This window comes from Lutzomyia longipalpis, chromosome 4 (assembly GCF_024334085.1).
Source record: "Lutzomyia longipalpis isolate SR_M1_2022 chromosome 4, ASM2433408v1".
In the NCBI taxonomy this organism is placed as follows: Eukaryota; Metazoa; Arthropoda; class Insecta; order Diptera; family Psychodidae; genus Lutzomyia; species Lutzomyia longipalpis.
Genome location: NC_074710.1, coordinates 8,479,245 through 8,505,859, shown reverse-complemented (window position 1 = coordinate 8,505,859; position 26,615 = coordinate 8,479,245). Strand labels below are relative to the sequence as shown.

The 26,615-nt window shown below is 32.7% G+C and overlaps 1 protein-coding gene across 1 annotated transcript in view; it reads right to left on the bottom strand.

Annotated features, from left to right (window-relative positions):
* The window catches only part of LOC129794492 (uncharacterized), a 76,637-nt gene that overhangs the window by 7,337 nt on the left and 42,685 nt on the right, over positions 1-26,615 (bottom strand). Inside the window, exon 2 of the mRNA XM_055835243.1 lies at positions 4,963-5,205. Within this exon, the coding sequence (XP_055691218.1) occupies positions 4,963-5,205 (243 nt within the window). The remainder of the gene's footprint in view (positions 1-4,962; positions 5,206-26,615) is intronic.

The following is a 26,615-nucleotide window of genomic DNA, read 5'->3' as shown; positions in this document are numbered from 1 at the left end:
TTAAAAGCTTCCGAATAGACAATCTTATAGAGTTTTTTAGATGAAAGAATTAAAAAAATATTCCCTGAATTCACAAGGTGTTCTTACAAAATATCCTCTTTTATTCTTCTTAAGAAAAAATATTCTCAATGCAAAAACATTAAACAATGGCTGAGTCAATTGAATTGTTGAATATTCTCGCTCTTGAGGGATGTCTGACGGCCCAAAGACGAAAATGAAAATGTTTGAGGGAGAAAAAGAGAGTCTTTGTTCCACGCTGCAGTGAGTCATAAAAATTTTTCACTATGATTTCGCAAAATGGATGGGAAAATGGGCCACATACACCGAAAAAAAAATTCAATGCGAGACCATTGGAATAAACACAGTTTGAGATGTAATGTTAAAGAAATTGAAACACTTTCATCACTTTCACAGATCTTTGCCGATTTCTTACAGCTAAAGAATGTTCATAGAACCCACACAGAGGCCACAGAGGCCATTGAGAGGATATTTTTCAATGGACCTCTGTCCTTTTTGCCCTTTTCACGTCACACGACGGATATTACTTATATATATTTTACTTCCGTCTGAGGTACTTCCGAACAAAGGATGTGTGAAGAAGGATAAATCTCTTGGATATTTCCTCTTGAATAATTTCCTCTTTATTCCAAACACTTCTTCTTCTTCATTCCGCACCTTCGCCCTTTCTTCATCTCTATAGAAGAAGAAATCCGAGGCGAAGGGAACTTCCGACTGAATTGTGCGGTGTCTCTGTTTAAACTGCACCCACAGAGATCATCTGTGTGAGAGGAGGAATTTTGTCCCAAAAAAAGTGACGTCGCTCGACGTCGGAGAATGAAACTAAATTTCCACGTCTTGGGTGTGGAAAATGGCGGGGAAAATCGTGTTGGATATATAATTTTCCAAATGGACCACACTATAGCATTCCATCGCATCTCACATTCATCTCATAAATCACAGACTTTAACATAGACAGAGAGGGGCACAGAGACAACTACAAAGAACCAACTCACTTTGTCCTGAGGAAATGCTGGAAGAAAATCACGAGAGGCACGAGAAAATTCTTCAATCCACCGCGAATCATTGTGAAAAATCCACCATCCACCTCAATCCACACAAAGGCCACATCTGTGGCAATCAGACTCATTTTTTTTTCTTTCAGGGAAGCTCTTTTTTTGTCAATAAAACAATATATTACTTATGCAGAGGAAATTCACAACACTCAACTCTTAGAAGTTGCTCTTTAACAAGGGAGGTACGTGCACTCTCCCAAAAGCCCCAACATCTGTGCTTTATCAGGTGATTCCTCCCGCCCTGATAAGATGCCAGATACAGAGGCAGATTATTCTGTAATTGGGATTTTGTTGACACTGCGTGAGACAAACACAATCTGTTCAGCGTCACTATACACAACACGCAGAGATAACAGCACCACGAGAATTTAACCATTAACAAAAAAAATGTTTTCCCATTTTTCCACCCACACTCAACATTTCATTTTGTTCACCTTTTAGAGACCTTCATTCAATGAGAAAAAAGGAAGAAATTTATAAATAAAAAATAATTGTTGATGAATAATTTATTGAACATTCTACGCTATGAAGTGAACGAAACGGGGGCAAAATAGGTAGAACGCTTGGATTGTATTAAAAAGGTCATCGGTTCGAATACTGGTGTGAAGAAAAAGTTAAGCGTTTTTTTTTGTCAAAATCAAGGGGTGTTTATCTGCTGAAAATTTCGAGTATTATACCGAATAATCCAAATCTCAACGAATATGTAATCAGAATCTTGACAAAGAATCTGAATTTCGTCGAATAATTTGAATCTTTTTGACGAATAATCAGATGGATTTTTTTAAATGGATTTTTCAATAATCAGAAACTTAATGAATAATCCAAAACTCGACTAATAACCTGAATCTCAACGAATAATTTGAAGTTTTTTGACCAATAATCAGGCTCTTCAAGAATGATTTGAATTTCGTCAAATAATCCAGATCTTTTTGAGAAATAATCAGAATCTAGACGAATACTTCATGAATATTCAGAATTTTGACGAATGATTTGAATTGCGTCGAATAATTTGAAGCTTTTCAACGAATAATCAGAACCTTGTGAATAATCCAAATCTCGACTACTAACCCGAATCTTAACCAGAATTTTGACAAATAATTTAAATTTCGTCGAATAATCAGAAGCTTTTTGACGAATAATCAGATGGATTTTTCAATAATCAGAAACTTGATAATTAATCGAAATCTCGACTAATAACCTGAATCTCAACGAATAATTTGAAGCTTTTTGACGAATAATCAAAATCTTAACGAATGATTTGAATTTCTTCGAATAATCCAGATCTTTTTGAGAAATAATCAGAATCTTGACGAATATTTGATGAATAATCAGAATCTAGACGAATATTTGATGAATAATCAGAATTTTGACGAATATTTGATGAATAATCAGAATCTAGACGAATATTTGATGAATAATCAGAATCTAGACGAATATTTGATGAATAATCAGAATCTAGACGAATATTTGATGAATAATCAGAATCTTGACGAATATTTGATGAATAATCAGAATCTTGACGAATATTTGTTGAATAATCAGAATCTTGACGAATGATTTGAATTTCATCGAATAATTTAATCTTTTTAACAAACAACCAGAACTTTGACGAGATTTTTGAATCTTAACATAAAATCCAATGATTTTCATTCAGATAAACACCCCTTGGTCAAAGTAATTTAAGAATAAAAAAATATTAACCTTTGGAATGCGGAGGCCTTGGTAGTTACGTAGAATGCGAAGGTGGGGTCGTTGAACGACCCCAAAAAGAAGGCCAATTTTCTCCCAAACTATACAACCTGGAGTTGTCGGGTTAGTGCCTATAGATTCCTTATATAGTCCTCTTGCCCCCTGCACCACAAATTCGCCACCCGGAAACACGAAGGAGAAAATATTAGGGAAAAACATTTTTCACTCATTTTTCACAATTTCTTCTTGAGAAATTTGCCACGAAATTGACTGCAACTGCTATTTTTTTCACTACTTCCCCACATTCCCCTCACTTCCCGCACCGTGATAAATGGCAATATTTCTCGAATATTCTTTATTGTTTTGCACATTTATATGCTTCTAATTATGTTTTATGTTGTTTATGTTACTTATTCGCGATAATTCTGACACTGAGATGGTAAAGTGAGAAAGTAAACACAACCCTTCAACCCCCTTCAACCATATGATTTATGATGTGACTAACTTCATTCTAAGAAATTTTCCGCAGCATGGCCGTTACACCAATTTTTGATTTCCCTTCTTCTACATTTTCCTTAATAACTTTTCTTGTGGTGGACGGATTGAGCTGAAATTTTTACACAACCTCCTCAGATAACCAAGGAACTTATTTCCAAAAGATGGGAACGCTATCTTTTATATTTATTGAGTTATAGCACGAAATATAGCGCTGGGGTCGTTCAACGACCCCGCTCCGCATTCCAAGGGTTAAAGTGAAAAAATCAAAAGAATTGAAAAAAAATGTTTTATCTTGATTCAGATTCTTCTAGTGGCACAATTTGCTGAACTAAAAGAACTTTTTTTTAACATCTCATAGAACTCGTAAAGTTATTTTCTCATTTGAAAAATTATTAACATTTTTTATGTGGATAAAATCATAAACAACAAGCACAAAGGTGTAAAAGTTTAAGATAAAACTCCACGAAAGCTTACGAAAAAAAATGTTTCTCATGATTTTTTTTACTCTCAACCATTTTTCCTCAGTAAACTGATTAAAAGTCATTTCATCTTATCTCCTCCTTCCTCTTCCTTTCCTTCTTTAAACATCCTCCTGAAGATTTCTGTTTTTTTTAGAACTCCCCAAAGAGCCTTCACCACACGGAAGGAAATTGAGAATGATGCGTGACAAACACTTTATTATACAAAAATTCACCCCAAAAAATTTTTAAAAGGCCTAACAAAAATTAAAAAAAAGCTCCTCACATAAGCATTGCATAATGTTGGCAAAAATGAATTACAAATTTATTCGTGTTGTGTGTCCATTAACGGAAATATTGCAGGTTGTCTCGCACAGTGTGTGAGTGTTATTTTTGAGGAGTATTTGATGAAAAAAAAAGTCACCTCTCAAATATTTTCTCTCCATGCTTTAGACGAAATATAATAACACAGCGAAGGTGACGAAAGGCAAGACATTTTTTTCTGCGGCAAAACAATAATTTTGTCGGCTGGGAAGTTAATTTTCTTGTGCAAGAGTTTAAAGAAAAAAACACATTCAGCTTGTTATTAATTAAAAGGATTTAAATTTTTGAGCATTTTGTGTGAAATTCCATGAGAGATGACGAGAAGAAAGACAAAAATATCTCCACTAGATGGTGTTAGTTGTCCAAAATAAATAAACAATTTAAATTTAAACCGACACAATTTAATGTTTATCTAAAACACTATTTTGTCTGAAAAGAATTTAGGAATTCCTTGGGATTTCCCAATTTCCCTGTTCGAATTCCACAAATTAATTTCAATGTGTTTAACAAAGTAAAAATCCAAACTATTTCCACTCTTTTGCAACATTTTTTTTTGCGCAAAAGTCCATGAAAATTTTTATACCGCCAAGTCTTTTTTAAAACAAAAATATTTGTGTTAATTTCCAACTATTTTACCTTCTTCCACAGTCACGTGTTTTTACCAAATGATGAAGGAAGTGTTTTCACCCAAAAAAACAAGTTGCTTTTAATTGCATTTATAGCACGTGGAAGACTAATTTACAATAAAAAAAATTTTTGGAACTTTCGCAGACAAAAATTTTCTTTTATAATATTCAGCACATTATGAAAAAAAAAAACTAATTTCCGTGCAGTAATTTTTGAATTTATAGGTACGAGGTGTTAAATATTCCACACGTCTTATTTTCACTTTGAGGAAAGGAGAATAAAGGGAGACTTACGCATTTTGTGTCCTTGTCCTTTTGAGAACATCCCCACCATTCCGGACGGAGCCCTTCTTGTGGAGGGTCGTCTGGACATTTTGGTGTCCGGAGTGCATCACCTGCTGTGTCGGGCAGATTTGGTGCTGATAGACAACTTGCTGGGCGGGTGCGTAGTGTTGCTGCTGGAGGTACACATACCCACCCGTATTGCCCTGCATGGCATATGCCGGCGACTGTCGGTCCGCCACTTTCTGGGGGAAACTGCAAACAAAAAAGCGAATGGCGTCCAATTAGAAAGGAAAGCCTTAAAATAGCACCCGAGAACGTTGAGTTAATTATATTATCACACAAGAAACTAAACTATTATAGAGACAAGAACTCAATAAAATCCAATATAATGGGAAAAGTCTATCAATTAAAGCAATTAAATCATTAAGATTACATTGTGGGGGTGGTTCAAATTAAGATTTCTCCGTATTGTGGGTGGAAATGCATAAAAATAAAGTTTTTCATCTGAAATAAATTCATTGGAGAATAAATCTTAAATAAAATGTAATATGACAATTTATAGGGACTCATTGCGTGACATTTTGCACAGGAATTTCACGTCATTTTTATTTAAACTGTTACAGAAAGTAATAATTTTTCTAAACAGTATTTTAGGTTATTTTAAAAGTCATATAATCATAATTCGGAAAAAACACATCAAATCGTAGGAATTTCCAAATGTTTTATTATATTTCTCCACGGAATATTCCGTTAAAAGTCCTAAAATTTTCCAATTATTTTACATGAAAGACTTTTAGAATTTCCATTGTAAATTTAACTAAATATTTATCGAAAATTATTCTATCTAGATCCTTTTCTAGAATTAAAATTTACAAAGATATCAAATACATTTATTATCCTTGTACCGTGACATTTTATGACACAGCACCGTACAAAGAAAAAAAATTTGTACCGTAAAAAATCAAAAGAAATATGTAAGAAAAAAAATATTTCTCTTCTTAAAATTAAATGAAAGAATGAAATTTTAGAATAGTCGAGATTGTCCAGAGAAATGTTGAAACTTTGAAGAATTCTAACTAGAATACTAAAATGCAAGATTATTGTAATTCAAACACTTGTCATGTGATAATCCGAGACAGAAATTCCTCATTCTGATTACAAATCTAAAACAAATCTATTAAAAGAGGTAGAAGAAATCGAAATTAGAAATAAAATCCAAGAAAATCACTTCTCAAAGAAAGAAATACAAAAGAAATGTAAATTTAAAAAAAAGGAAAAAGGGAATTGTTGTGCCATTACATCGCCACTGATCCTTAATTGTTTTGTGTCCTTTTTCGGTTGTGAAAATTAATACGATGGAAATGTTTGGGGAAATACTGGGAAGGAATTCAATTTGGGAAACATCTTAAAATGGGGAATCTTCTTAATTGAATTTCCTCCTGTTCGTGCTCTTTAATTATTTCACTCGTGCTCCTTCCCTCTCCTTGTGTGGAAAATTGACAGAATTTGAGAAAAGAGTTCTTCAACCTTCCATCCAATCACCCAGCTAATCGATGGAGTTTCCCATCAACCATGGCTAATTTTGCTTCACCTTCACCTTCACAATTCACAATTTTCGTAGAAGTTTTAAAGCAGAGAGTTTTTTTTTCTTTTAACTCCAATCGGTTTATTATAGATTTTTCACACTTTTAATTTAGCCTTACACCCTGGAATGGGAGAGAAGAGAAGAGATCTTGGAGGAGATTTAAGATGAGAAAATCTCGAGAGATTATTGAAGGTAAAATCAATTTTTTATTAATCTTTTATGCTTCTTAATCTCATTCTCTTGTTTTGCTGACTTTACTGGTCAACTAATTTTTTTTTGTAATTTATCTATTAAAGCAAAGAAAAAAGAAAGGTTTGGGTTCCCTTCATTTCTCATGAATCTAGTGCACGGCTAATGAGAAAATTCACATAATGTGGAAAGTCATATTGGGCAGTCGCTTTCACCCAGAAAAAAAACGTATTAAGTCGAACAATTTTCCTGAAAGCTCCAACATAATTCTTTGCATCGGGAGGGTATATAATTTTAATGACACAAAATTAATTCAATTCTCTCTGGCACAGATGTCTTTTATATTAAGCTACGTATCAGACGGGGAAAAGGTATTAACATTGTCATCATTGTAATTTACTGATTCGCTTGGCGAAGGTTCTGCATGGTTGATCACATGGAAATATTTGTTGGTAAATGAGGTAGTGAGATACATACTCTGAAGCCATATCTTTTAGTGAAAAGTTAATATAAAAAGAAATAAAAAATAAAATAAAACATAACATCTACCTTCCCCCAATTATAAATCCAGAAATGCAAATTATCATTTTATTTGCAGAATTGTTCCAAAATAAAAAAGAACGTTAAAAAAAACAGCACAAGAAGCAAAACACAAAGTCACAGAACTAATAAAATAATTCTTTTTTTTCCCTTCAAACACAAACACTTCTTTTTCTTTTCATTTACTTGAAACAAATTGGTAGGAGAAGCATTATTGTGAATGAGGAAATTTCCCTCAGGACTCGTGCAAATTTCCTCCGTAGGAATCACAAAACTTCCATCACAGAGATCCACTAAAAAGGGGGAATAAAGTCTTCCTTCCCCCACAAATAAAATAAAATCCGCGAATTTCGTGAAAATACGTTAACCACGGCAGAGGCTCAAACAGAAACTGAACCATGGCTTCCGTGCCCTCCTGAAGAATACTTCTTGTTGTTCAAAATCCTCGATGGATTTTCTCTTTCTCTCACACAGTCCGTATATACACCCAACAGCTGCTTCTCAACATGATGTTTTTTTTTCGAGGGCCCCGAGAGATTGAATTTTTCGTGCATTTCATGTTTCTCTTCTCCTTCGCATTCTCACTTTCCAACACGCCCAGAGTGATATAAAAAAAGGTGAGCAACACGAATTAATTTTCTTCTTCAGGAGGATTTAACGGTGCCTCTGCGGGTTTCCATACAGAAGGTGGGCGATGACAGAGTGATAACAGAATTTTCCTCTTTCCCTCACACAACGCACACATAAAACAAGGGTTTTTCACATGAGGTTTCACGTGAAAGTAAGAAAAGTGTCTTGAGAATTTTTTTCTCTCATTGAAAAGAAAAGTAAAATTGAAAAGAAATAATTCCGTATTTCAGTGAGAAATATTTCAGTGAGAAAAAAAGAGAATTGATCGTTATTCGAACCAGGGGTCATTGAGATGTGAGTCTAAGGCTTTAACGATTGCACCAAGAACCTTTTATTATTTTCTTCCGAAAGAGAAATTGATTAAAAAATTATTTTGTAGCTAAATAAATTCATTGGAGTGTTTTGAAAGATATTTTTTAACTTGAAATTGTTCACTAAATCAATTAAAATTTTATAAATTAATTAACGTATTTTGTTCTTATTCAATTTTTTTTAATACAATTCACCTTAGCTGTTATAAAAGGAAGAAAAGTATGTAAGTAATATATAACTCATCGTCATTCGAACCAGAGATCATTAAGATAAAAGTCTACTGCTTTTACAATTGCACCACGAACCTATTAATTCTCCTTTCAAAAGAGGAATTTATTTAAAAAAAAATATATTATAACTAAATTAATTTGTTGAAGTGTCTCAAAAGATATTTTTTTGCTTGAAAATATTTAACAAATCAATTAAAATTTTATAAATTACTGAATTGTTTTTGCTCTAATTCAATTTATTTCATTACAATACGTCTTATCTTTGCTATAAAAGAAACAAAAATGAGTAAAAAAAAGGACTCGTCGTCATTCGAACCAGGGGTAGTTTAAATGAGAGCCTACTACTTTAACCATTGCACCAAAAAGTCAACTAAAATCAACGAGTATTGATGGAAAACAAAGGAATTTTTAGATGGAAAAATAAGACTATTTCCCCATGAAATCTTCAAGTTAATCCATGAAATAAAAATTGAAACATTTCAACCTCCTTTTGTGGCACCAAACATAAAGCAATGGGATTTCTGGGGAGCTAAATTTTACGATTACAACACCCGTGACAGCCCTTCTTGACACTCTCGGCGTACAAAGAGAATATTTCATGGAGAGAATAAACCAAATTGTGGATATAAGTTGCAATTTCATCTGTCTCCAGGGACATTGAAGGAATTTCTCTACCCGAAATTGATTCATTTTTTTTTGTGTATGACGGAACTTTTAGTCCCTTTTCGGGAGATCTTCTTTTTGCTCTTTGTTGAATGTTTTTATTTTCGCCTCCTCAAGGGACAGCAGCTGTTGAGCGCGCGGACAAAAGCTTCAGGATTTCTTTGTGTTACCATCTCTTTTGGATTTTTCTGGAGGTTTTTATTTTTCATTCAACAGGCAGCATAATAAAAATTTATTCTAAATTTAATCTCATCCAGATCTCTCGAAGGATGCAGGAGTTTAAGGTAATTGCACAAACCAGACAGAGTTGTTTTTGAGGCTCCATTCAAAGAAAGTAAATAAATCTAAATAGATTCTGAACTGACAAAAAAACTGCTTGTCAGGTGGTTAATGAGGTTCTCTGACTCATTTATTTAATGTTTGGGTGATGATGAAAAAAGTACACAGAACCGAGAGATAATTTACACGAAAAAGTGTCGTCATTCGACACTCTTTCCTCCGGAGCAATGGGGAAAGGCAGAAAGATAATTTTGTTGTCAATGTAAGATGAAGAATCTCTTAGTTCAGCTTTTCTTAAATTCTGTGTCTTCTTTGAGATGCGACAGGCAGCTGTTTAATATTGATTTAATAGCCATGTGTCTTCCATGAGCTTCAAAAAATGAGAAAGACAATTGCTAAAAGTATAATCTCGTTAATAGCCCCCTCATGAGCCTTTCCCAGAACATTAACATTTTTTTTCTACATTCGTCCCTATTTGGAGGTAAACATGGATTTTATGATGTCTCACAATAAAGCACGACCTTCACTGTTTGTCCTTTTTATGAGGTTGCGGCGCGCATTTTTTTTTTCGACTGCCTTCCCCAACCCTTAGACAAGGAGAGAGAAAAAAGTCAAATTTGTGAAACGAAATGGAATAGAGTGGAAAATTTGATTTTTTTTTGCCTCACACGAAAACAACAACAGAAACAGCATAAAAAATCCTCAAGAGTCATAATTAATTGGTTCCAAAATACACGATTTGGGTGGTCTATCGAACAGCAACCAATGTCCGAAGCATAAACCTTTCATGTTTTTTCATCTCCTCCTGAATAGCTTTCTCAATAGATTTTTTTTTCGGGCAACATTTTCATCCTAAGAAATTATTCACACTCCCCACGAGACATTTGTGCGGAGGAGAAGATGTGAAAAACCCGAGAAAATTTGTCCTCCACATTCGGCACACATTTGGTTGTCATTTGAAAGAGAAACATGACTTTCAATCCCTTTCTGACTAATTTATATTCAACATAACAACAACACAATTCATTTGAGAAGCAAAAAATACATGTTTTGGTAAAATTTTCCTGAAGAGAAACTGCCTAAAATTGTGATGTTTTGATAATTCGTAGAGATTATTTTCTTTTATTTGTTAAAGTAATGATTTACTTTTATATTTAAAAAAATCTCAAATGAATCTTGATTTTGAGGTTTTTTTTAGATATCATAAATAATAATATTCAAGCTTAAAACTGCAATAAATAAATTTAAAAGAGGAGATTTTTAAGCTTCATTATAAAATGTCAAACGTTAGAGAAAAATGTCAAATGTTGAAGAAACGTCAAACGTTAGAGTAGAAATGTCAAACATTAGAGCAGAAACGGCAAAAGTGAAGAAGTAACGTCAAACGTTAGGCTATAAATGTCAAACATGATAGAAGTAATGTCAAACATTAGAGCACAAACGTCAAAAATGACAGAAGTAACGTGAAAAGTTAGATCAGAAACGTCAAATGTTAGATCGGAAACGTCAAACGTTAGAAAATAGATGTCCAACGTCGTGAAAAGAAACATAAAATGTTACAAAAATGAGAAAAACAAGAAAAAAAACGTCAAACGTTAGAAATGGAATATGTATTAAAACTATTAAAGGAATTGTCTAACGTAATAAATCTACAAATTGTAAAAAAACGGCTCAATTGACAGCAAAATATGGTTAAGTAATCTAAATATTTTCAGAGACGTCTTTTCTAATTTTTATAATTGTTCTTTAAAAAAAATATAAAAATAATCCTTTGTACTGACTTCCTACTGTGTTAAGTATTACAATATTTAAAAAATAAATGTCTTTAGAGTCCTGATGAAGGACCTTAGAGAAACCGAAAGTGTTAGGTCGTCTTTATTTCAAAGCTTGTCAGAATAAAAAATCAATGAATTTACATAAAAACCTGCAATATAAAGATTTTCCTTGAGTTAAGCTTCACCTGCTTATTCATTTTATAACTCTAAGAAGTTTACTATACCCCTAAAAAAAAGCCCCTTAATGATCAATTCAATTCAACATTCACTCAAATAAATTGCAAATAAATACTTCGAATTCTCTGAGGAAATGCCAAAATGCCACAAATCGTGTCAGAATGCACCACAAAAGAATAATTCTTCCGCCTTTTCTGAGTATTCTGAGGTATTCTGAATATTCGGACAGATGATAAATTGGTTGCAATTACCAAATACAAATGCAATAAAAAAAAACATAAAAATAAGAAACGAAATACTGCAAAAAAAAATTACAGAAAGCATTTAAAAATTTTCCTTTCGTGTTCATTGCTCATTTGAAGATTAAATTGCTGTGTTAAATGATGAAATGATCGCAGTTGATGCCTATTAGATGGTAATATAATGGTGTGAGAGATACGAATTTTTCATGAAATATTAATATTTTTTTTTCGTGAAAACAACGTCAGCAACTGGTGTGCCATGAAGGTGGAGCGAGATATTAAATGCACCTGGCGTGTGTCTGCAATCTGGCCAAGAGAGATCCTCAGCACAGTGCTTTGTTGGCCGGGATTCTTTTTTTTTTCTTCACGATGCATTTGGTGTTTAATGTTAAAGAGAAAAAAGATACGATTTTGGGGAAAAACATCTGCCACTCAATGGCACAAATTTCTCTTGTATGAGTATCTTCGGTTGCGAGACACGTTCCTTTGGCTGAATTGCTCCTCTGAGATAGCCGAAAGATCGATATTTTCGGTCCAAGATCACATGGAGAGCAATCGCGATCGCGATTTCCTTGAAATGGTCATCTTGCGGGTCACCTGTTGTCAATTATTATGATTTTTGCACCTCGCACATGCCCAGCGAGTAAGAGGCCACAAAACACCTTCCATATTTTGCTCTTGGGCAAGTCTCGTGATTTTTTTTTCTCCTTTACCAAAATCTATTTTTTTTCTCTCTGTCCCAGCGTGTTAAGTAATTCCTTTTACTTTCATAAAATTATATATGTGTCTATTCATATTTTATGTACAATTTTTCGCAAATCACCAAGCTTTTTGACTTATGGCTTGATCTACTTTATACTGCGTTTTTTGCTGCGTATACCTTATTTGATCAATAACCACGCGACTTATTTTTCCCTCCTGCTTTGCTTTTCCACCTCTTGTTTACCATATATTACAAAGCTGTCTCATTGACATAGTATTAGGAAGATAGTAGAGAAAGAGATAAATACAAGAAAAGTTAATACAGTTGCTTCCAAAAAATAATGAAGCATTCCACGTCGGTTTAGGAATGTTCTTTTTCACCAAAAAAAAACGAATTTTCTTCACCTGCAAATGCCCATAGTTTTGTAAGAAAAATTAATTAGTTTCGAATTTCCATCTGACAGGCCAACATGGTGAATTTTTGAATGATAATTGCGCGGGTTAAAGAAGGTCAAAGGATTGCATTGAAAATGAGAATTATGCTGGCTTCAGCACCTGAAGGCATCGCGGAGGGATTATCTTATGCCCCTTCACAAGCAAAAAAAAATTCAAGAGAACCACGAAGGTGGAGTTGAAATAAAAAAGAGCAGGTGGCACACTTCACAATTTCCATAATGATGGCCACAAGAGAGTTTGCTTTACTTCCAGCAATCCAGCTGGCACAATCATTCTCTGACTGACCAAAAGAGATCAAATACACACCTTTTCCCGCTTTTATGCTCTTCCCCACTGCTGCACTTACGCATTTGCTAAGAATAAAAGCATAGAATTACCTGTGTAATGATTACACGAGCAATGCAAAGAGAGCATAAGCAATGAAAGCCATAAGCCAATGGGTAACAAATGCGAGAGAGTTCAATTGAGCAATATAAAGAGTAAATTCGGGTCACGGAATATTTGTTAACCCTTTGAAGTTCATTGGGTTTTTGTTTTATTTATGAAAATTAGATCAGCTGAATTTGTATAGAGAAATTATGAAAATTGTTGCCACAAAGTTCCAATAAATCGAGGGAAAAACAAGAAAAAAAAAAACGTAAGTCCCTTCGGCGGCTTAAGGGACTTAAAACTTTTCTTGTTTCATCCTCGAAATGCTTTAACCCTTTAACGTTCAACGTGAAACAAAAACATTGAAACATGCGCTCTTTTATCGCGATTTTTATTCTATGAATTTTTTTAGAGGAGTTTTCTCACTCAGAACGTCTTCTTTGACCCCTTATGAGTGAATTTGATGTATTTGTAATGGAAAAACAATTTCATTCATAAATAATTTCACGTTTGGGTCAGCGTATGACCCAAAAAACGTGAAAGGATTAACAATAATTGCATTGAAACATTGCACACTAATGTTTCAATACTAGTATGAAGTACTTTAAAAGAATAAATAACTCTATAAAAATTTTTTTTTTCGAAATAAAATATATGAATGTTTCAAATCTTGTATTGAAATATGGTACGCGATTGTTTTAAAGCTTGCATTGAAAAAAATATAGTGCGTAAATGTTCAAATTTTGTTTTGAAACATAGCACGCAAATATTTCAAATCTCGTATTGAAACATAGCACGCGATTGTTTCAAAGCGTGAACTGAAACGAAGCACGCGGATGTTTTAAATCCTGTATTGAAACATAACAAGCAAATGTTTTAAAGCATGCCTTGAAATATAGCACGTGAATGTTTCAAAGCTTGTATTGAAACATAACACGTGAATGTTTCAAAGCGTGAACTGAAACGAAGTACGCGGATGAATCAAATTCTGTATTGAAACATAACAAGCAAATGTTTTAAATCCTGTATTAAAACATAATAAGCAAATGTTTCAAAGATTGCCTTGAAACATAACACGTGAATGTTTCAAATCTTGTACTGTAACATAGCACGAGTGTTGCAAAGCGTAATGCAACATAGCACGAATGTTTCAATGTTTTGCATATGTACCTCATTGGACGTGCAAGGGTTAAGACTCCTATCTATGGGACTCCATTTAATGAGACGATGAAGAAAATAAAAAAGAAGTTTCACTACAATTGAAATTTATTAAGCGAATTTACAGTTCTGTCCGCAACTTGGAATTTTTCAATACAAACTCCATCACACTGTGCCACTTTGTACCAATCGCGCGCATTGGAAGGTGCACTTGAGGAAGATATTTATTTAAAGAGAAAAAATACCCTCTTGAGACAAGAGACGCGCTCTAGTACAGCACCGCATTGCAAATAAATTGCAAATTGAACCGGAAATTCATCTTAGGAAAATCAACGTGAATTTATCTCCCAATGAAAAGTAAGAAAAAACGGTTCATCTGAGGGAAACTAGTTTAAAATGCAATGTAAGTTAAAGGTTCAGCATTGCTTACCACCGATTCCCGAGGAGATAATAAGACAAGAATCACGAATTACTTGAGAAAATGCAGTGAACTTATTGTTTCAACATTTTGCATGCATTCACCAACCTTCGCGCGTGGCTTCTAACTTGTTGACCTTTCTCCAATTCACATTTTTTTTCTTATCCAACAAATCAGTGGCTCTAGAAGAACTTTTCGTTTGTAACTCAGGCGTAGAAAAAAAAACTCATTATGCTACAATTTAAAAACAATTTTCCATTAAAGGTCTCCTTTTGGCAAACAGCTTCGTGGAATTTTCTTGAGCAAAATGAAGAAAATATCGTGAGAAAAACTTGCTGAAATTGCTCAAGTGCGAGAATTGCATTTAATTTTTCTAGCTGCTGGTTTTTTAGTCTTTTTAAGTCATCAAATTTGGATTATTGTGTCAAAATGAAAAGGTTTCGATTTGTGTTTCTTTTCTGAATAATTAGTTTCTTATTTTAATCATGAAACGTTAATGAGTTTTTATTTACAGCTGAATCTGTTCCCAATTTAATGAGAAAAAATTGCAAAATATATGAGGAAATTTTATTAGAAAAATTGGCTAATATTTGATCAATAGATCAAACCAATTATCTTACAGAAAAATTGAAAAGAATTGACTAATTTCATAAATAATTCGATAAGGGAATTATTGAATCATCTAGTTCACAAGAGGCCCAACGCAAATAATTGTCATCAAAATAATTTTCAATTTTATTGATTTTTAATTTAAATTATATCCATTTGAAAGAAAAACATTAAAGAATATTATTTAATTAATAAATTTCCATTTTAGTAAATACCAACTTTTATTGGCAATAAATTTGTATAAATTTTTTATTTGTTTCCCTGATGAGTTTCGAAAGCAAGTAATTGACCATTTGATTGTAAATTCAAAACGCAATTTGGGCGACAATTGAGTTATTATTGTGCAATTATTGATTTACGATGCATGTAATAATTTGGAATATATAATTTTCTCTTTAATTTTTTGGCATATTACGCATCGTTGATTTTATATTGTCCTTAAATAATAATAAAATTATAGTTGTGAAACAAATAGAAAACATTTGATGAATAATTGATCAATGTTTGATCAATTTTTGAGAGTCGATTTTTAACTTCAACAGTTCTTAATTTGTTAAAAACTTTTGTTGATATTAAGGAATCTTTAAAAAAAAATTAAAAATTTAGCGTACTTTGTGTTGTCTTTAGCAATTATTTGCCAATTTTTGCTCAATATTTGATCAATCATTTTATACGTAGTAAAAGAATAAGACCAATGAAGTTACTACCAGACAATGTTTTGATTTATAATTTCAAAATTAGACTAATAAGGAACCTCTCCCTCTATGCCAATAATTATTAGGAAGTTTGGATAGCATAAATCCGATAAATTAGTTTGTCAATCAAACCATAACCTCAAAACAATATTGTTTAATTTCTTAAATTATCAAAGGATTTTTTTTAATCAGATTTAATAAAAAAAAACTGTTAAAGTAAACAAACTTTTAACTTCTTTTCTCTGTTAAATATCAAAAGTAAAATATTATTCAGCGAACTATGCTGGTTATTGTGCCCCACTCTTCCCTATTTTAAAGAAAATGACAATAAATTCAAAGAAATGGCGGGGATTTATTTCCCTGCGTACACCATCAGCTTTTTAAAAGTAATTTAGATTTTTTTTTTCAGAGTCATAAGACCTCAAAACAGGTGATAATATTTCACTTTGTTGCTGTTTTCCCTTCTTGTGTTGTATTTTGCATTCATTTTTTTCTTGTGTAAAAGAAACCGACACAATGAAAATATCATAACAATGATGTACGTGACTGTTAAATGAATATAGGAGAAAACAATACCAACGAAGGAGGGAAAAAAAGTCATTAAAAATTGACAAACTGCATCGGCCTCGTGGCCATGAATCAAAAGGTAAAACATACTTTTCATCAACATACAATCCACAACCTGTACTAAATATAAATTCTCCATGGTTTTTTTTTAAGTCTTGGCTTTATTTTTTGTTGTTTCTGTTCTCTTGATCCCAAAAACTCTTGAATTGAGCGTGTGGTTGAAGCTCGTTAATAAGCAAGAAACGATTGACCTATTGCGATGATTTCATCAATTTCGCGCCTTTTTTCAACCATCAAAGATGAGGCATAACAAAAAACTACGGGTTGACCAGAGGACAGAAGAATGTAGTCAGATTGGTAGAGATTCTCAAGGTGGTAATTAAATTATCATCGTGTGTTGAAAGTTCAATTTCCTTCTTGTATTCGTGATTGCTCAATATTGCACAGAAAGAGGTGGCTCGATACCCCGCAAAAAGATAAGAATCATCGCAGTTTGAAGATGCTTCAATTAATGCGATGAATTTATTGCAACACCATGAGATCCATATCGTGTGTGCGCAAAAATAACAACATTCTCTGCACAAAATGAAATCATGCAGACCTGCAAAAGGTTCGCATTTCAATACGTTTTCAAATTCATTTTATCAAGGTTTTCAGATCACGTGCAGGCACACATTTTTTTTGGTTCCTTCAGTGGGAAAAAGTACTTATTTTTGTAAAAAAAAAAATGGGAACTTTCATTCAGAATAAAAATGATATAAATTTATAATTGATTTCGTAGGTACGTTAATGAAAAACTTTTCAGCACCATCTACTGATTTATGTTACCAGGGGCGTAATTAGAAATTTATTAAGTGTTTTGATTTTTTTTTAATATTTAAAAGACGTTGGAAATTGAATAAAAACGACTTGAAATTTATTTCCAATCGTTTGACATTTATTTTCTAACGTTAGACGTTTCATTTTTAACAATTGACGTTTCTTTTTTAGTGTTTGACGTTTGTTATAACTTTTGAAGTTTCTGTCTTTGAAGTTTGACAATTTTTATTGGATATTCAAAGTCCATTTTTTCTTTGATATTTTTTCCAATTTTTTGACAATTATTTTCTTACGTTTGATGGATTTTTTTTTCAAATTTTTTGACATTTCTTTTTTTAGTATTTGACATTTTTTTTAACTTTAGAATTTTCTTTTTTTGTGTTTGACGTTTATTTTCTAACATTTGACCTTCATTTCATCGTCTGACGCTCCTTTATTAATCTGTCAAATATTTTCTAATGCTTGACATCTCACATCAACTTTAGAAGTTTTATTTTAACTTTTGAAGTTTATTTTTAAACCTTTGACGTATTTTTTTTAGCTTTGACGTTTCTATTAAAACATTTGACGTTCGTTTGAACGACTAACACTTCCTTTAAAACATTTCATTGATTTTTAAACGTTTGACGTTTTTTTCAAATATTTCCTGTTTTTTCTATTGTTGGAAAATTCTCTATTTAAATTTTTATATGTAATTTTTAGCATTAAAATAATTTTATGTGACCTCTAAAGTAAATCTTGAAGTTCTTGAACACTCAACCCACCCTTATTACACCCCTGTTTGGTATGAGTCTTAGATGAGTGGGAATCTTGGGGAATGAATTCTACGTTCCCTTTCATTCATGAAGATTCTATTAGCCAATAATTCAATTTGATTGAATGAAATTAATTAACAAGAAAAAATATCCATTGAAAAGTTTATGCTGCAACATAAACTATGATCCCACACACACCGTGTCAATGAGGTGTTGCAAATTACCTGACAGTCGTGACATGGTGACTGGTGTGAGTTCTACTACTTTGGGATGTATTGGAAGTGTAGCTCACGACAGTAACGTGGCGCGTTGTGGTACGTACAACACGTCTTATGCGGCTCCTTCCATCGCCCACAAATACCATTGTTGGCCCAACTGCGGGACTATTTCCGCTGCCAAACGGAAAATCCGGCTCCGGCATTATGTATGCAGAATGAGTCCACTAAGTCAGCACTTTATTCATTCAAATTAATATTCCTTTTCAAACTTTTTTTATATTGTTGTATTCGTCCCCTCACTTTAGCTCCTGACTCATTCTTGTTTTCCTTTTTTCTCTAATTTTTTATTCTTCACCCAAAAATTGAAGCACTGAAAACATTTTTTTTTATTTTCATGTAAAGATTTGAGTGTGAGGTTAAGAAAAAAAAAGAGGAGAACGTTCAATGAAAATGCTTTGTAATTGCTTTAAACATTTTATATCTAAATAATTCTTTGTTTTTTTTTTAATCATGAAATTGGATATAGTTTTTTTTTGCTGCTTGGAATAGTTCATCAGTAAATACAGAGAGCATGCCGCATGTGAAAAATCGACAAGGTTTAATTGGATGGGTGTTGTGGTGAACTTCACGTGATCGTTCAATTGCATGTGAGATCACGGGGAAGCCACCTCGAGATCGTTCAAGATCGATGGTGATCGATGTGTTTGGGAGTCCCTGAAGTCCCCACATCGAAAAAAAGCAACAAAAGTTCCAACTCTCACGCTTCTCACATGAAGACATAGTGCACAACATGTCTTGGACTTTATGGGGAGCAATTCCAAAAGAAGACCATCGAAACGATGGGAAGCAATTTCCATTGAATTCTCTTTTTTTCTTTTTTATTTGACACAGACAAACATCCTCTCCCACTCATTGAGGTGAATGAAAAAAAAAAGTTCTTTTTTTTCAATTTGCGGGGGTAGACGCATTATAATCAAACTGCAGTGAATTTGTATGGTGTCTGCTTTGAAAATTGTGATTCATACCAATTTTTCTCATGCTCCATGCATTCACATTTCCATGCCATTAAGTGGACACACAACACACCGCATCAAGAGGAAGGCGGATAATTTCATCAGAGTCCGTGACAAATTATTAACCATCATTTACTCCCAATGGCTCAGAACAGACGGCCGTGGCTTTTGGTTGACGTCTTCGCGATGCAACTTTTTGGATGCGACTTTTTTGCGCAGACATAACCTCAAAGCAACTTTTTTGTGTGCAAAAAAGTGAGAAATACGGGAAAAAATGCATTGCAGTGCCCCCGGGGGGCTTCCCGTATGCTGTTATAGCATTTTCCAGGCGGAAATTTGCACAATTCTGTTTTTTACCACAACAATATTTCGATGCTACTTTTTTGACACTTGGATGCGACTTTTTCGATGTAACTTTTTTGGATGTGACTTTTTTGATGCAACTTTTTTGGGTGTGACTTTTTCGAGGAAACTTTTTTTGTTCAAAAAAAAGTGAAAAAAGTTTCCTCGAAAAAGTCACACCCAAAAAAGTTGCATCAAAAAAGTCACATCCAAAAAAGTTACATCGAAAAAGTCGCATCCAAGTGTCAAAAAAGTCGCATCGAAATATTGTTGTGGTAAAAAACAGAATTGTGCAAATTTCCGCCTGGAAAATGCTATAACAGCATACAGGAAGCCCCCCGGGGGCACTGCAACGCATTTTTTCCCGTATTTCTCACTTTTTTGCACACAAAAAAGTTGCTTTGAGGTTATGTCTGCGCAAAAAAGTCACATCCAAAAAGTTGCATCGCGAAGACGTCAGCCAATAGTCACGGCCGTCTGTTCTGAGCCAATGGGCTCTCCCTCCATCAAATAAAAAAACTAAAAATCTCAAGGGCCCAATATAGATGATTTCCCATCTCTCATGGGAAGAATCTATGAGATTTTTCCTTCTCTACACCTTGTTTATCTTCCCCCGCCGAGAATTCTCTTTTTCAATTGTCTTTTCGGCCATGTTTCACTTTTTTTTCCATACATACATAGCAATTTCCGTTGGTGCTCCCATCTTATTTTTCTTTAACTGCTTGACTGGATACGATCGCGAAATTCGCGGGAATTTGCAAATGAAAAAGACATTAATCAAGTCTGATGAGAGAATTAAACAGATTTCTTGGGAAAATCCCTTCTTTCAAGAAAACGTTTTTGTGTTTTGCAAAATGTGCAAGAAGTTGTGATTTTTCATGGGGAGATAAATACCGAAAATTGAGATTTCTTCACAAACTATCAAGCAAAGATTTAAGTGAGAAAAAAAAAGTTTGATTGAAATTAATTGTTTGATTGTTGTAGAAAATTATTTTGTGTACTAAAAAACAATTATTTAAACTCATTTCTGATAAATTCTTAAAATTATTTTAAACTTTTTTTCACATTATATTCAGCAGGAAATGAGAATTAAAAAAAGCGCAAAAAGTGTATAAAAATTGCAAAAATTGCACAGAATGAGATAAAAAATGCACAAAACGCGATGAAATTGCACAAGAAAACCAGCAGAAAAATTCATAAAGAGTTTTCAAAAAAGATGGGTTAAGCATCAAAATGGTCCAGAACTTACAATACATAGCACGGAATGCGAAAAGAACGCATATAATCCGTTAGAAATTACTCGAATTGTGAAAGAAATTGCAAAAAATGCACAGAATGAGATAAAATTGCAAAAAAATTTGCAGAAAAATTCCCAAAATCTTTTCAAAAAAGACGATTTATGCATTATAATGGTCCAGAACTTACAATACGTAGCACTTAATGCGAAAAGAACGCATATAGACTGTTAGAAATTGCTTGAATTGTGAAAAAAATGCTAAAAATTGCATAAATATACACAGAATGAGATAAAATCGCAGGAAAAGTTGCAGAAAAATTCACAAAACGCATTAAAAAAAATCGGTTTAGGTGTCAAATTGGTACAGAACTTAGCACAGAATACATGAAAGCATGTAGTCCAATAGAAATCGCTCAAATTGTAAAAAAAATGCTAGAAATTGCAAAAAAATTGTTTTTTAATTATGTTTTAGTAATTAATTCATTTAAAATTTCAAGATGAAACCCCTTTTGCTTGAAACTCTTTTCTTCTCACGTTTAGGATAGATAGAGATCAATAAATTCCTCATAGTTAAACATGAGTACCATGTCAAGTTTCAATTAAGATGAGAAGTAGCACCAAATTGAAGGGGAGAAAAAAACGTATTAACCTGCCGACTTCCTTGAACAAGAAACCTCCCGAAAACACTTCTCAGAATCTTGTGAGTTTCCTTGGTGCTGCTGAGAACAATTCAACCCACCTTCGCGCAACGTATGGCGTCATCATGCCACTCATGAATCACCTGGATGTACAGTTTGTTGTCATTCACTTGACCACAAGGTAGATTTTAATATCATATAGAAGCCTGTCTCCGCAACGTAATTGTCTTAAAAATCTTGTTTTGTGTGTTTCAAGTTACCCAACATGAGAAAAACTATACTTTATATATAGAAGAAAACTGCATAATTTGCATTTTCTCGTCTTGATGCAATGGCAGCAAAAAAGAGCATCGCACAGACACATTACTGGAAATATGAGTTTCATGATCGCATCTTCAGCATGAAGAACAAACTGTTTATGGACGATGGTATGCCATTTGATGCGTGGAGTTGATATGAAGAAGTGGGTCACTCCGTAATGCTCGTGCCCATCTTCCAACAACAACAACATGTGTGTGCAAAGTATTCCTGCTAGATTGGTTGCGCTCGCGCCTAGGCTGGGCAATTGACCCCCAGGAGCAATTGAACGCAATGAAAGTTTTAATTTTGCAGCCAAACAAAGAGCACAACAGACGACATTTTCATAGCTAAAATGACGAAAAAACAACTCCTAAAACGAACATGACACGATCCATATGATTAATTTCAACAAATTTATATCCATCCTCTATTAATAGATTGTCTGCTATTCACACATGCCATTTGTATTGGGTAGAAACTTATGACGCGCGATGGTAGAGAGAAGAGAGCTTTCTGTGTAAATTGATGGTGATGTTTGGAATTATTAGCACAGCTTTTCATGCTTTTCATCATCACTCAACGTCTTCTCTCCCAAAATTCCCCACAACCACAATTTTCTTCACCATCACACTCACACAGAGAGTAGATGGGAATAAAAATTTACTATTGGAAGTCATTGGAAGTCTTGGAAAACTGGAAAGCTGAAACCTTAGTTGAAACTATAAGAAAGAAAATTTTTAATCTACTAACTTGGTAGTTAAAAATTACTTTTCAGAATCTCGAAAATATTGGAAGGTTGGAAGACTGGAAGTTTTGGCATTACTATAAGACTGGAAAATTGAAAGCTATGGGAATAAACATTTAAAATCTGCTAACTAGAAAGTTAAAGATTAATTTCTTGTCTGGAAGATATTGGAAGAATGGAAATCCTGGAATTACTATATGACTGGAAAATTGGAAAACTGGAACACATTTTTAGAAAGAGGCACAAAAAAGGACAGTTCTGCGAAAGGAAACTTAAAATGTGGTAACCTGGAAATTAAAAATTAAGTTCATAAGCCTTGGAAGGTCTTGAATCTTGAATATTGGAATACTGAAACTGGAACTGAACTGGAAAGTTTTCATCGTGAAAAACGGTATCCTCGGGAATAAATAAAATAATGAAAAAAAATCACTAAATGGTAAAGATTTGAAAAAAAAAAACAGACCAAAAACTTTTGAAAAAAATTGGATTTAAGCCTTCCAGGGCTTTATGAAAGATAAATAAAAAAGAATAGAATTAATAATTCTTCTCGTTCAGTCTGAGGAATACATTTTGGAAGAACCGTCGTAAAAATAAATTAGAACCTTTCACGTGCTCTAAAAGGCTCAAAAAATGGTATCTACTGGTCGCCTGGAAAACCAGTGGAAACTACTAGAAGCTCTTAGAAGATATGTTCATTTTTTTTGTAATACATCTTTATAGATAAATTTAAGACGTAGCTTTTATCTTTCCAGGCGACTTTTTAATGGGAGTTTTATTAGCACTAGTTACAATTTTATTTTAACGTTTTGTTATAAAATGATTTTAGTTTTAAAAACGATTTTTTCCCATTTAACCATAAATATTTTAATGATGATGTTACACGACAGAGCTTAAGGAAATAAACTTAGACTTTGTAGCTCTGTTGCTATGTACGTACAGATTTCTAGATTTTGTTCATAAAATTAGAATTAAAATAATTAATTGTTTTGTAAACTCTTTTTCATTAATTTATTCAAGTTTTAAGGGACATATTGATTTTTTTTCCTTATTGGTCAAGTTATTTAAATTGAATATCCCTATAATAAAAATTTCCCTACATTTAATAGTTGTTAGCCCCTTTTAATTGAAAGAAAAAAGCTTTTTTCCACTGAAAAATGGTAAAAAAGTGATACACTTTTCCACTTGAAATTGATCTTCTTCACGACTCTCAAGAGTTTGAATTTTAGAGGCATTTTATCGAAAATTAAATTCATTCAAGACTCTCATATAGAAAAAAATATTACCATAGCTCAGCCACTTAAGTGAATTTAGATAAAATATTCTTGTGGTTTCTCTGCGCGGCTTCCAAATTAATTAAAATTGTTAATTTTGGCCGTTTTAGCATTTTTCTCTCACACACATCGTCGTATTTTATTGCAGGAAACTTTTCGACAGACAACATCTTTTTTCCTGCTTTGGATATTATTACGAAAACAAAAAACAAATTACTTTTGCCTGTGTTTTTGTCACTAAATTTACCAATTATTCAACGTCTGGAGTGGCTGGTAAAAAAAGCGAAGCCTACGATTGTTTAGCGTGGCGAAGCGCAATGAGGCAGAAATCAAAGAGGTGTACAAAGACGAAACTCTTCTTGTATGTACGCCATTTAAGATCAAATTTGCACAAATAATTCACACCAATTTGCCCCTCGAAGTCATCACGGGGTGATATAATTTGTCTTTTTCATAAATTTTTAACATAAGAGAGCTCTACCAAGGAATACACGAATAAAACATTCTTTTTTTCACCTTACATACGGGGAAAACCTCACGAAATGCGTGAAAGAATGGATCATCAAGGTCTTGTGGATTTCATTTTTTTATTTTGAAGAATTTCAGAGATGATGGTGCCCATGAAAAGCGACAGTCCAACACGTGGATGTATATTCATTTAATGTTCATTAAATTAAAAATAGACCCAGATGTTTTTTCGTGCATAAGAAAAAAGAAGTCGATTAATTATGCGAAGAGGTGGTGAGAAAATTTGCAAACTTTTAAAATTTTTAGTAGTAAAGCAGAGAGAAGAAATTCCCTCCCAAATGTGTGAGAGTTTCCAACATCAATAATTCACAGTCTCAACGTAAAAGAAAATCCACCGAAACACCCTGTGGTATTGCAAACGAAATTGTTACTCATCAATTTGCTCAATTTGTGGGAAGATTCTCCGGCAAATGTAATTTAATCTTTTTCTCGAGCAAAATTGTGAAAAAGAAATCCGTAGCAGTGAGTGGCAATTTCAAAGAAAGTCGCTCGTGATAATTCAATTCCCTTGAGAGCGGGAATGGCGAGCAAAATAAAAGAGTTATCATTTTAAATCACTTTCCAATTTGCAACTTTGAGTGCCGAAGAAGTGGAATACCAACTAAAAAACAAATAATCATTCATCACATGCACGCATTTCTTTCAATATTGATGACCAGAGGAATTCACACGAAAAGGAAAAATTTTCATTATTTCTTTTCCATCTTATTTCATTAAATTTTTGATGTTTAAGAGAATTTTTACTACAACTCTGGGATTTATATATGATAAAGATTGAGAAATTTGTTTTAGAAACAAACTGTTATTATTTAAATATTTTTAGGATGTCTAATAAATCACGAATTATCTTTGAAGATTGTATATTTTTAAATTTCTTTTTCGTTTACCTATCTAAAAGATGTAGAAACTTAAGAACTACCCGCAGGAATCTTTGTTTTCCCGAAATTCAAATACTTATTTATTTTATTATAATTTCATTAAAAAAAATAATTTTGAGATTAAATTAGATTAAAAAAAAAATTAAGATTAATTAGATATTTGATCTATATATAAATTGAAAAATATTTAATTTTTAATATTCTTTAGGTAACAAAAGAACCTTTAATTCTTTTGATTTTTTACAGAAATCCGTAATTATTTTTTTTAATTTAAAATTTTCTATAAAAAAAAACGAAAATCGTCATTTTTTTCGAGATTTTTATTTTAAAAAACTTTTCTTTTTACAATATCTTTCCGCTTTTGAATAATTTAAAAAGAATCTACGTAATCTGAATAAAATCTTAAGTGGCCCAAATTAATTCTGAACTGATATTGAAGAAAAATTTGTTATAATAATTTATTAAATTTATAAAATTAAGTGATTTTCTTTAGCTTAATATAAATAAATAATCTAGGAATTATATCTCTTTTATTATTGAACTTTAAAGAATATTTTACAACAAAGAAATATTCTTGAAAAATGTTTTTCTATAATGAAATTAAACTATTTTAGAACTATTCAATATTCCTTAATTTTAAAAAGTATTTTAATATTTATTTGATTTAACTAGCAAATATCTAACCAAAATGGTCATTATTAACAAAACATGAAATAGAATTTAAAAATAAAATCCAAAAGATCTTTTTTAACCATTTCCACCTTAATTCGCAGAAAAAAAGTTTTTAATTTTATTTGAAATAATTAAAAACCTTTTTAATTTAATCTTTATCATAAATCTATCTTATAAAGTCCAAGAGTTGCCTTCTTGTTTTTCAACCTGTCGCCACGGAATGGCATTAAAAGTACACGGGGGCATGGTTTTTTCTCTCAAAAGAAAACATTACTTGAAGGTCATTTATCACCGAATGTGCTCCAGATATGACAAAATTTGTCATTAGCGGCCAAAGAGACACTCTAGGTGAAACATATGGTTTACAATTGAACACAAAAGTTCCATTTGAACAACAAAAGTTCCATCATTAAAAGTATATCAAAGTTGGATCAATGAAAAAACAGAGTCACAAATTGCTATTATTCTCACTCAGGGCAATCAAGGACAAATCCTCGCGGTGTTGAAGATATGAATCTATTGTGAAGGGTGGTGCAAGTGAAACTGCAATGAGATTGGTAAGAAAATGAGCTTTTTTTGCTAATAGAGCATATCGAGCGCGGGGTGGGACATTAAAAAATCATAAAAATCACAAAGTGTGAGGCAAGAAA